Source organism: Pagrus major, chromosome 1 (assembly GCF_040436345.1).
Source record: "Pagrus major chromosome 1, Pma_NU_1.0".
In the NCBI taxonomy this organism is placed as follows: Eukaryota; Metazoa; Chordata; class Actinopteri; order Spariformes; family Sparidae; genus Pagrus; species Pagrus major.
In genome coordinates, this window is record NC_133215.1 from 34487142 (window position 1) to 34499151 (window position 12010).

The 12010-nt window shown below is 42.1% G+C and overlaps 1 protein-coding gene across 1 annotated transcript in view; it reads right to left on the minus strand.

Moving 5' to 3' along the window:
* Positions 1 to 1140, minus strand: part of LOC141004380 (SH3 and PX domain-containing protein 2A-like) — a 77794-nt gene extending 76654 nt beyond the window's left edge. The window contains exon 1 of the mRNA XM_073475837.1: positions 1064 to 1140. Coding sequence (XP_073331938.1) covers positions 1064 to 1099 — 36 coding nt within the window. The 5' untranslated portion in view covers positions 1100 to 1140. The remainder of the gene's footprint in view (positions 1 to 1063) is intronic.
* Between the last annotated feature and the right edge of the window lie 10870 nt (positions 1141 to 12010).

The window sequence follows — 12010 nt, forward strand, 5'->3', positions numbered from 1 at the left end:
AGTTGTGGTTGAAGGGGCCGTATCTTGCTGTGCACCCACCACTGGCTGGACTCCCACAATCTCCAGAGAGCAGATCCTTTGAGAATACTGAGTAATTACTCTTCCTCTCTGTTGTTTGACTCATAAACAGGATGTAGGAAGTAAGCAGTGCGGCACACTCCAGCGCTGGGCCAAAAACACAGGCTCGCTATAGCAACTGTAAACATTGGAGCGCTTCAGGTTATTTGGGTAATGAGGAAGCCTTTGACTGTGCTGAGCTAAGGATCAGGTTCATTTCATATGGATGTAATTGCTTTCGGTTTTTAAACTTCTTTTGGTCCCAATTACTGTGGCTAACCTTTCCTAATGTAGGCCAGCAGTACTGCGCACTAATTGTGTGCATAGAGACAAACATAGGAGCCCAAATTGGGTTGAATGCACCCTCTCCCTACTGCTAATGTGGCTTTGTGCCAAGAAGGAAGGAAGGAAGTGGGGAGGGCATGACGGAGGAAAGGATCTGAATCCGGGATAAAAAAATAAAAAAAACTAATAAGAAAGGGAACAGGAAGTGATAAGGCCGGTCTCTCTTGAATTAGAGAATGATGAAAGTTTTTCAAGGTTTCTTTTTTTTAGCACGCTAATTTGGGAGAGAACCTTTTTTTCCTAAGTGTATCAAATAAAGGGATAAGGTTGTTAGTGAGTGGGGCTTTGAAATAATGAAAGAGCTCAAAGTCTGTTTCATGCAGTTTGATGCACATCTAGGTCGCCCCGCATCTCTGACTGTGGCACACAGGCAGATAAACAACCCTTCAACTGTAGTAGCAAAAGATCACAACACCAAGCTGAGCCCTTCATTGACTCAGAAGACTTTAGTGTCAGTGCACATTACAGACTCTACAGATGTCTCAGAATAGCTCAGATACACAGCTCCTCCTCGTCTCTGTAAACTCATGTCTCATGTCCCATGTTTAAAGCATGTGAAAGGACAGTGTGGGCTGTGACCTTTGACCCCTAACAGGCCGGGGGGGACATTCCCCAGAGTCAGATAGGGAACTGAAGGATGTTGACAGAAAGGCCTCTTTACCCTGCAGTAGTCGTCGATGAAACGCAGCCGCTTCATGGCCACGTCTCGTACATGACTCCTGCGGAACAGGATTTTGCCTGGAGCGGGGAGAAGGAGAAAGAAAATCAAAATGTGTGGGGAGGGAAAGGGTGAAGGGAAAATAGAGTGATGAGAAAATCTGACACATGCATACAGTCCTCCCTAAAAATATAACAATTTAAAGCTGATTTTGCAGTGCTCACTACTTTCTGTAATACCCTGGCCGACCAGGAGATGTCAGTAATGCGCGGTGGTGATCCCTCACAGCCACGGCAATCTTAGTCCTACACTCAAGGCCCCAGCTGGCCCCCAATGGGTTCCACGACCTCTGCCTGTGACACGGCTTTCCAAATAACAAATAGGATTTATACACTCATGGGTCAGGCATCACAGGCCCTGCTGTCATCCCACTGAGGGAGAACAGTGAAGTCACCACCCAGGGATCAAGACCCAACAATCTACATGTCTGCACTGCATCCTGTCTCAGATCTGTACAGTGAGTGTCTCTTGCATTGTCAGCTCATGGGGGTAGTATTATAGGAGCTGTACTTGTGCAATATGCCCAAAAATAATCATAAAGATCTGTGTATATATTATTTATCTTTTATTGGTTTACACATTGACAAATAATACAAATTAATATATACATGAGCAACAAAAGAAACTTGATTATTTCGAATAAATATGCTACATATTAGCATTTTCTCAATCAATCGATTAGATTTTGGTCTATAAAATAGGGACGCAACAATTAAAGATTTGATAGTATGATTATAGTCTAGGAAAAATCCTGGTTTCACAGGTTCAAAATAATGCATTAATTTATTTCACCACTAGAGATGTACACACATTACATGAACATTTTTATTCAGAGGGTTTATTGTACTTTGTCCCCACAACATTTCTTTACTGACTGTTTTTTAAACAGTTGCTGTCTTTCGAAAAAGCTTTCATACAGTAACCAAATAATACAGAAGAAAATAATGAACAGAAATAAACAAAAAGTCAGGTCAAAGTGCATTTTTAGTAAAAAAAATGAAAGAATTAAATTGAACATTTCTTATGCTGGTGTTATGCTCTTGGGGAGATTACATGCCGTCTTAATGAGCGTTCATTTATAAACGGTGTAATGCCCCCTGTCCTGTTTTGTTGCCGCTGGTTTCGCACTGAAATACGTTTTCTACATCATGTCCTTGGAGAGTGAGAACAGAAACAAGTGTAGCTGAGCTTTCAAAACTGTCAAATTTTAGATTTCTGTTTGAATGTCATTTGACCTCTATTGAAAATTCTTCAATAGCATTGCTTGAGTTGGCTTTTGATGTTGACTCTTGAGTTTTATCACTGATAACAGTTTTTTTTTCTTTTTTGGAGAAAAACCTTGTTATTCGTTTAATGAACTCTGTAAAATAAATCTACAGTATTTGTCCTTGAAAAAAAAAAGAAAAGCTGTACAGAGGTTTTCCATTTAAATCAGGGACCGTCTGATCAAAGAAAAGGTAGACTAACAAGCTGGTTCAGCCCAGCACCAAACAAAGGAAAAATCTTTGTCTGTATGGCAACATTTTTGTTTATAGCCCACCTTCATCTGAAATGCTGCCCTGCAGTTTAACGAATTCCAACAAAGGCAGAGGAGTTTATCCTGAAACAAACGTCCTCAAACTAACGCAGACAGTCAATAATGTTTGCATCTGACTGGTTTCAAAGATAAGAGGTAGGTGGATGTTTGGGTGGTTTCCAAATTGGTTTTGTTTGTGAGTGTGTCAGCCAGAGAGAGAGAGAGACTCAGAGGAGCAGGAGGGCTTGAGGGGAGATGGAGAGCATTTACAGTAGGTGCTGGGACGGTGTGTTTGCCACAGGGCTTAAACAGAGCATTTAGTAAAATAAACTACAGCAAACAGACAGGAGTGTTTTACACCATGAGCGCAGATTCATCTGCAGGAATCTGACAAACACACAGGTGTACACAGACACACACACGGGACATGATTAGCAGAATCACTGTCAGCCCCTCTGCCCCGGACACTGAACTGTTACAAACACCACCATCGATCACTGCCACGCTGTACTGTAGGTTGCCATGAGCCTGAATGTCAGGTGGCGACTTACAGCAAGAGATATTAGCATGTGTGCTATGACTCCAATCAATACTAGGACCTGCTCACATGCTTTATATCCATGTCATCGAATGAATAAATGCATGCAAAAACTCAAACAAAATTAAAATTGATCCAAATATCTCCTAAAAATCAAAAACACACTGACACACAGGCAGACACACAGCTAAGATTTGAAAGTCACAGATAGCGTATTGTCAGCAATAGCACAGTACACACACATCCATACATACATACACACAGACACACACATGCAGCACAGGCAGGCATCAGTAACCAGCTCATATTGATGCTGCGCTAGTGCCAGCTATACATTATTAATATGGGAGCCTGTTCAGATAACTGGAGCCCTGGCGCAGGCTATTACCTGGGAGAAATGGGATGATCCTCTTCTTTGGGTCTTTCTGCCCTCCCTCAATTGGGAACTTGTCAAGTATCTGCATCTAAAAGGAGGAAAAAGGGGAAAAAAGTTTAAGATTTATGGGTTATAAAGTTAAAAATCTGCTTTCTTTCAGAGAGTAAATAAAAAGATCTGTATCAATCTTGTGTCTTTACGTTATTATAGAGCTGGAGGCAGGAGGCAATTAGCTTAGCATGAGCACAGCTAGCCTGGCTGTTTCCAAAGTTCATACACCAAACAGCACCTCTACAGCTCACTAATTAATATGTTCTATCTCAATGGTTTAATCCCTACACAAAAGAAATCGGCAAAGTGACAATTTGTGGTTTTACGAGGGGTTACGTCCTGTAGGCTTAGTATGTCTTGGTGTTTTCTTTGGGTCTTGGTATAAAAATAAGGATGCCAAGGCAACCAGCAGAGCTGTCTGTGTAGAAACAACAGCACGTATAGCAGCAGCAGAGCAACACCGTGCCGCCAAATTGTGCTGCCATCATCGATCTTCACTGGATAAAACACATCCTAAATCCACAATTGCTAAAAAGCACTCCAGTGTTCAAACTCTGAATAAACTCCTGAGTTTCAGTAAGCACTGACTGAAAAAGTGAAGAAAATGCTTTTGTAGTTACTGGGAGGCCCATTTCCTCTCATTTGGTAGAGACTGGCAACCTCCTATTATGTGGTTAGCTTGATGCTTACAGTCAATCAAATGAGCGGGATTCATTTACATTATCATTATCATGTCCTGTCACACTGCACTACTTTCTGTATTGTTATCTGAAGTCAAGGAAGAAAAAGAAAAGAATATGTGTGACAAAATGCTGTTACAAATGCTGAACAGCTTGTGTGTAGGTATTCTCATAGAAACTATAGGCTGTTTTTGTGCCCGTTCCATACAAATAGATGCATGCTACGGCCGGGCTCAGAGAGCTGATACTGATGAGTGGAGAGAGAGAAAGAGGAGAAGAGGGTCCGCTCTCATTGGCTTGTTCCTGGCTCCCCGACCCATCTGCGACATGCCAGTGAGCTGTCCCAACTCGCGTCTATGAACAGATTCTATATAATGATCATCACACACGGAGCGTTGTGCCGATTGGCCTCTGATCTGGGGCTTTTTGTCAGCGATCTTCAAAAAACCTCGCCTACAGCAAGATCAGGGCTAAAATCCTGTAATGTGAATTTGGCATTAAGGGTCCTGGTTTTGGGGGTTTGAAAATATGGCCACACTTACTTCCATCATTTTATTTTACTCTCAGATAAAACGCAATTTGCTTCATTTGATGTATGACTTATTTCAGTTGGTTTATAGACTCCCATGGACAAATCAGAGAGTCTTTACTTTATTCTGACCAGGAAACATCAAGTAAGATCTTTTTCTTTCAAAGTGGATGTGCAGCATTTTGGTGGTGACACCCTTATGCGCTTAATCCCAAATCCACGAGGGTATCACAAATATTCAAAAAATCAAAGCCTGTCGACACTCCTTTGGTCCCAAGGGCGTGCAGCAGAGGAGGTACTGTGAGCTGTGGGGGATCACAGGAGTCAGGCGAGCTCCGATTTATTCATAAAGCATGGCGACACGAGCATGGTGAGAAGAGAAGTGCTGACACTGGAGCTGAAGGTGCAGGCAGAAAGAACGAGAACGAGGGAGGATGGCGAGAAAGAGGGAGAAGATAGAGACAAAGCAGGAAAGGGGAAGGCAAAGGGAGAAAAGGAGAGATACAGCAGAGGTCAGGCGGTGTAGATGAGTGTGTCAGCCCTATTATGTTTACCCAGTTTCACCCTTCAAATAAATCATTCAAGAGAGGGATTAGAGAGAAAGTAAAAGCAAAGCACAGGAGAGATGCAGAGGGCTAGCAGACATACATACTGTACAGCACTGCAGCAAACTGTTTCCTACAGTAATCAGAGACGGAGAGCAGGTGAAGAAAAATGTGTGTGTGTGTGTGTGTGTGTGCGTGCGTGCACATGTGTGTGTGTGTGCATGTGTGTGTGCGCGCGCATGTGTGTGTGTGTGTGTGTGCACGCATGTGTGTGTGTGTGTGCGTGCGCGTGCATGTGTGTGTGTGCGCGTGCATGTGTGTGTGTGTGTGTGTCTGTGTGCATGATTGCATACAGGGGTGGAAGTCCAGAAAGAACATTAAAGGGAAGAGAAGAGACATCAGTCGTGTCTGTATCTAATGGCCGAGGGATGTAAAGGACCCCAGGGAGCTAAGTGAGCAAACAGCCTGGTGGGGCTTCAAGACATCTAGTATGGACACATCTACACATGCACACACACACACACACACACACACAAATCCCCCACATCCTTCCCTAGATCCAGCTCTCTTTGTCTATCTGTCAATCTGCATCCACCTCTATATAGAACTCCTGTCTTTGTTTTTACCTGGTTCTACCTGGCTGGAGAGATGAAGGACTAGCCTGTGTCCAGGACATCCCTAACTTATAGTCTTCTAGGGAAGATTTTTCATTAGCTGCCATGAATGCAGAAGCATTCAGCACAAAACTTGCAGCCGGCCCAGCTGTTTGGACCCCCCACACATGCTGCTTGGGACAAAAAAATCCTGCTGAATTTACAACCAACTTTGAGAGACACACAGAGGGACAGATGGATGATGGACCAGCAACCAGACATTAAGCAGAGAAGCAGATTTAAAACGTGGCTGCAACCTTTCTTTTATGCTTTCTTAACAAAAGTGAGTGATGAGGTGGGATGTGAGGTGGGGAAAAGTCAAAGTCAAAGAGTGTATGTAAGCATATACTGTATGTGTGTGTTCATGTGTGCACAGGTGCAAGAACTGGAATGGACAGAAGCACCTCTCAGAGGCTCGGCATGTCAGCTCTCAGCTCATGTCATCTTCAATCAGCTGACTTTTTCATCAGATTTCTTTCCCCCAGAGTTCAACACACTAAGTGATCACAAACCAGTCCACCCATTCTCATTCGGTTTGGTCCGATTGGCTCATTTGGATCAAGGTCAACTCATTATTCAAAACAGTCTCCGGTTCTTTCAAACTCGTCCTAAAATACAGGCTTTCCTGTCCCTGCTGACAGATTCCTGGCACCAGAAGCATGCTCGCATCCCGCCAGGAATCGTGGGATCACAGAGAGAGAAAATGGTGAGAACAGGTGGGACGGTGGGGATCAGGTGACAGAGCCTGTGACTCGACTGCTCTTTTACATGCATGCATACATGCTGCACGCTGTACAGGAAACGCTCAGCACTCTTCCTTCCTTAACTTCTAATAAGACAAACACACAATCATTAGTCTGGGTGGTTATACTAAACTCCCAGGATGTCGAAAGAGAAAGAAAAAAATAAATAATAAATAAAAAAAAAACACTCATGCCAAACCATTGCTCCACTTCCCAGACTTCACTTCACTGTCTCCTTGGTAACCAGCACAGAGAGAGTGCGAAGAAGAGTTGTGAAGGGATGTGATTGGATGATGCTGCGCAGCTCTGGACCACTGGTGTAAATGTTGGGAGTCAGGTAAAAAAAAAAAAAAGGCATGAGGATGAGATTCTTTTATCTCTTCAGATTCAGAGTGAGCACAGATAACTATGACGTAATGTCCGATTCATATTCTTACACATCACACCTTCAGGGATGTCAGGATTTTGTTGTTGGTTTTTGCTTTCAGCACTCGATTCAGCCAATTCAAACGCAGGATTACAGCTCTGGAGAAGAGCATTTACCTTCAAATGTAAAAAGGGCTGCAGTGCTGCAACGGTCAAATTATAATTCATTAAAGGAAGACAAACACTCTCTCTGTATGCAGAACAGATACCAAAACATGACAGAGTGAGCATTTCTAAGTCCTCATCAGTTAGTGTCAGGTTTGTAAGATTCTTTGGATGGTTAGAATTCATTAAGGCTACACAATTATTCAAGCTATTATCAAAATCCCAATATGGCCAAGTACAATAACAAAATCACAAGAAGCTGTCATTTTTTGATAAAGGTGGAATGTGTGACAAAGCAGCATTATAATGTAAAGTACTGTAGTGCTGCAGAGAGTGTCCTGCCTGCACATCTCCTGATGTAAGAGAACGTGTTTGTTTGGTACAGACCCTGGTCCCGCTCCATGGTTTGGGGTAAAGGTCTTTACAGGATCAGAAATCCTGGATCTTAACCTGTGCAAAACAACCGTCTAAATTGACCAGAGGATAATTAAACGGGTCCAAAGTGCTGACTGAAGAGAGAACACCAGCATGATGTCCCATCAATTAAAAAGCGATAGGATTTGAGATTGTCCATCTTGCTTCCAGAGACCATGACTATGACATACAGACCTGAGACACATGCAGTACAACGGGACTATATCTGAAAATGAATTAGACCAGATTCAGGTTGGGTCCAAATCATATTCAGTCTGGTCTGAGGGAACCCATGGAGACATCCAGCCAGGGGTAGGGCTGTAAATAACAACTGTAACTAACAAGCAGTTAGTTTTCAATAATAGGGGCGTCATGATTCTCCACATCCATGATCTGATTGACTTTTAATTTCAGGGTTATGATTTAATTTGATTTTGATTCAAACATTTATGTCAGTTATGTCATGTTAGACTATGCCATGTGGATTTATAACTGTCAGCAGATCATTGGTTTTAACTGTCCATTACATTTTGTAATTCTTCTTTAAAAAGATAGGGGTATTTTACAACACCAGCTTGATTTTATCCTGGTGGATTTTTGCAGGTTAGTGTTTGGCAAATTCAAATAATGTTCATTAAAAATATAAAAGATTCCAGAGTTCAACAAAAATACCACCCTTGGGTGATTCACAACAAGGATAGAAATTAAGTTTGTTACAAAGTTCGGTTTCTCAAATTTGTCCCGAATAAACCCAAACAAACTCTGATGCTGCTGAAGTTACCTCTGGTACCAGCCAGCTGATCGTCTTCGTGCTAATAGGATAAGTGTCTCTAAGTGCAGCTGCAGGCTACCAGTAAGCTAGCTGTTATCTTTGAAATGTTTTTGTTTCCCTTTGGATGAAGTAGCTGCGGTGTACAGAAAAAACACTGGGATAATGGCTGATCCTGCTTTTGATTTTGGTTAAAGATACTGAACATTCATTTCAATTTTTGAACGTTGTACCGTAGTTCGATAGAATCAAAATCATGGCACCCCTATTCAATAACAACTAATCTGTTGAGTAATGTTAAGATTCATCAGTTGATTGATGAGCCAGGAAACAGAAAGCATGGTTCTGTTTCCTGGCTAACTACATGTTTAGCACTTAGACAACAATTGAAAACCTTTCTGCACTCATTTTGGGTCAAATTTGAACCATTTCCCAGCAGACCAAAACACTGTGACAGTTCCAAATATACACATTTTGTAGGAGGGCTTCTCAACTAATTAACAATATCCACTTGAAGAACAATACTCTCTTCAAACAGCAGCCCTTTTAGTTTCAGTTGCAGAAGCTTGTAGAGATAGACGTACAACTGAGAACTGGGCCAGGGTTGGATTGTGCTCCTACTAACAGCAGCTCCTTCTTCATATCATGCACATGAGCTAAGAATAGAGCCTCCATATAAGGAACTGTAAGGGTCAGTTGGCATAAACTTGGGGGATGCCATACTGTTAATAGTGCACTGGATTGATGCCTCACTTCCTGCCGGTGGTCATGTGACTGTGAGGGTTTACCCTTGGCTTCGCAAGTAGTGGAACAGAAATATAAACACGCATTCAACCTCTGGAGCAACTCATGACCGGCACAGCAGGACAACCATGTGATCCTCGCAGCATGGTGAGCGAGGCCACAGACTCAGCATGCTTGTTCTCACTAGTGTTGAAGCATGACATGATAAGGTCACTGCTCTTGTATCTGCAAGCAAGCATACAGTTCAAGATAAATCCAACACATATCCTGTCTCTGTGATGTAAACATGTTGTTTCCTCTCACTCTTAGTCCCAAGATACATCAAATTCCCCCTCATCTCTCTGACCCCTTTATCAAGCTCCGGAAGGAACATTTCACACAAATCTTTGACAGTGAGAAGTGCCCATATGGACCAACTTCTGCTTTTTTTTGTCTTCTTCGTACAGCTCAAATCCTAAAGACAGAAGGATGGAAACTAATGGAGCACAAGTCTCAACATGCATTAGTGCCTAGCAGGATTCAGTTTCAGAGAGACAGATGTCTGAGATGGGCTCGAGGGGGGAAGGCATTCCTTTCCAGCCACAATCACTCACAGTTGTGCATCTAAATATAACCTGGCATCCTGGCATTAGATCTAAATGCTGCCCATGGTTGGCACATTATATTGGACATGGTTGAACATGATATCCCGGTATTCTATGCAATGAATGCATGTGTGGTAGTGGCGTACGGGTGGGATTTGTCTAAAAATCTGAGCTCTGTTCCTGGAGACGTCAACACTGGGGGGTGATACACCTCATGTGGCAATCCAGGCTCCCCTTGTTTCAGTGAGACAACAGGTGCAAGGATGTGGTAACCGTCTGTCCACAGTCGTTCATTTGTCACTCCCCGGTCTCAGGCGGCAGAGCCTGCGCTGGCCTTTGGAACAAAGCTCAAGAGATGGTTTCGGACTGGGAAACACCCTTAATGGACTAGGATCCCATTTCCTCCTGGGGCTGAACCGGAATTCCAGCTTATCTGAAAATCTGGTGGCATCTGTGGCCATATGAGTGATATGAATCGGATGGATTCATTAGTGTTGTGAGGGAGGATGAGGTTGTTTGAATATCTTTAAATGTTATATATTATAGAAAGCTCAGTGTGATGTCTTTAAATTGCTTGTTTTGTCAAATAGTCCAAAGTGTCCAAAACTATCATGATATTGGTAAAAAAGCAAAAATAGAATGGCACAGTAGAGCACATACCTCCGCCAAGGCCAAACAGTCGCCTTTAATTCAGTCAAACCTAATCCTATATCAAACTGGACAGCCCTGTATCTCTCTAAATTAACCCTAGTTTAAGCTCAGCAGATCTATGATCCACATCAAATTGTACTCACATACCAGCCAGCTGAATATGCCTGATTTTTTTATTGTCTTTTTTAAAATCAATATCCAGGTGAGAAAGTAGACGAAAGAGAAAGTAACGAAAATGTTTTAAAAATAGCCCTATTGTGCGTAGTTTAAAAAATTCCTGTCCCTTTATCCGGATCAACACCATCCAAGTTTCATGGAAATCTGTTCAGTGGTTTTTGTATAATTCTGCTGACAAACCATCAAAACCTACCAACAAACGAACAGACACGGATGAAACCATAACCTCCACCGAGGACGTAATAAAATAAAAAAATATATTTGTATATTGAACTGTTCTATGCCCTTAGAAGCCCTTTTCCTTTTTATAAGGAATATTACTAAAATATTCTAATTGCTAAGAAGATAATCACAATCTCCTGGTTGAGGCTGTAGCCCCCCACAGCAACACAACAGAAGGAATTACATTAAGGATTTTTCTCTATATGGAAAACATAACTGCCAGACTACAATTAAAAACAAATATATTCCTGACTAAATGGTCCCCAATCATCTCATACTTTTTCAACTGATGTCATCTAAGAGACAGTAAATTAATTGGTACATGTCTTCTCTTTTATAATATACATTCTCTGGTTTTCTTTGTGTCTGTGGACGACTGTCACCATTCTTTTATATTTTCAGGGTTTCTTACCCTGAGAATGGTGGGAACTATGTATGGACAATGAAAAGACGCCAAATTCCACTGGCTGTCTTTTCAGAAATGTATGCCAGAGTTGTGTCTCTGAACTACAGCCTGACCAATACTCCTTTTTCAAATATGGATATAGAAGTATTTTACAGTTTAACAATAACCTTTGTGTAAAATGACGTCAGTGCAATGTCATTATTATCTCTTAACAAAAAGAAAGAGAAAAAAAAGAGTTTTGACCATACGTCAATGGCCAACATTGGTCAATAATATCAGCCAGCTGTCACAGTTTGGCATAGCTGGTCACCTGCTCAGTTCTGCCTGCCCTGTCACCTGCCATTCTCACCTTATCAGCCAACTCCACTCATCTGTTCTCTCAGCTGCTCCTCATCACCAATCAACCTGGTCTATATACTCCAGCCTCACAGACACTCATTGCCAGATTGTTTTTCACCTCATGTAAGAGTCTCCAGCACTTTTCTCCAGACTGATTAGCTGCTGCCAACCCTGCCTGCCTCTGACCAACCCGCCTCGTCTGATCCCCGGTAAACTCACCTGCCTTCCAAATGCAGCACACGGGAAACCAGGAATAGTCGATTGAGGATTTTAATAGTCAGACTACATTTGACTGCACTGTGAGATTGCGCTTGTTAAAAGGCAATAAAAACACAAAGGAAATTCCAAGGATATTCAATTTGCAATGACATGAATCAGAGAAACACAAAAAAATCCCCTGCATTTAATCTTAAACTATTGAA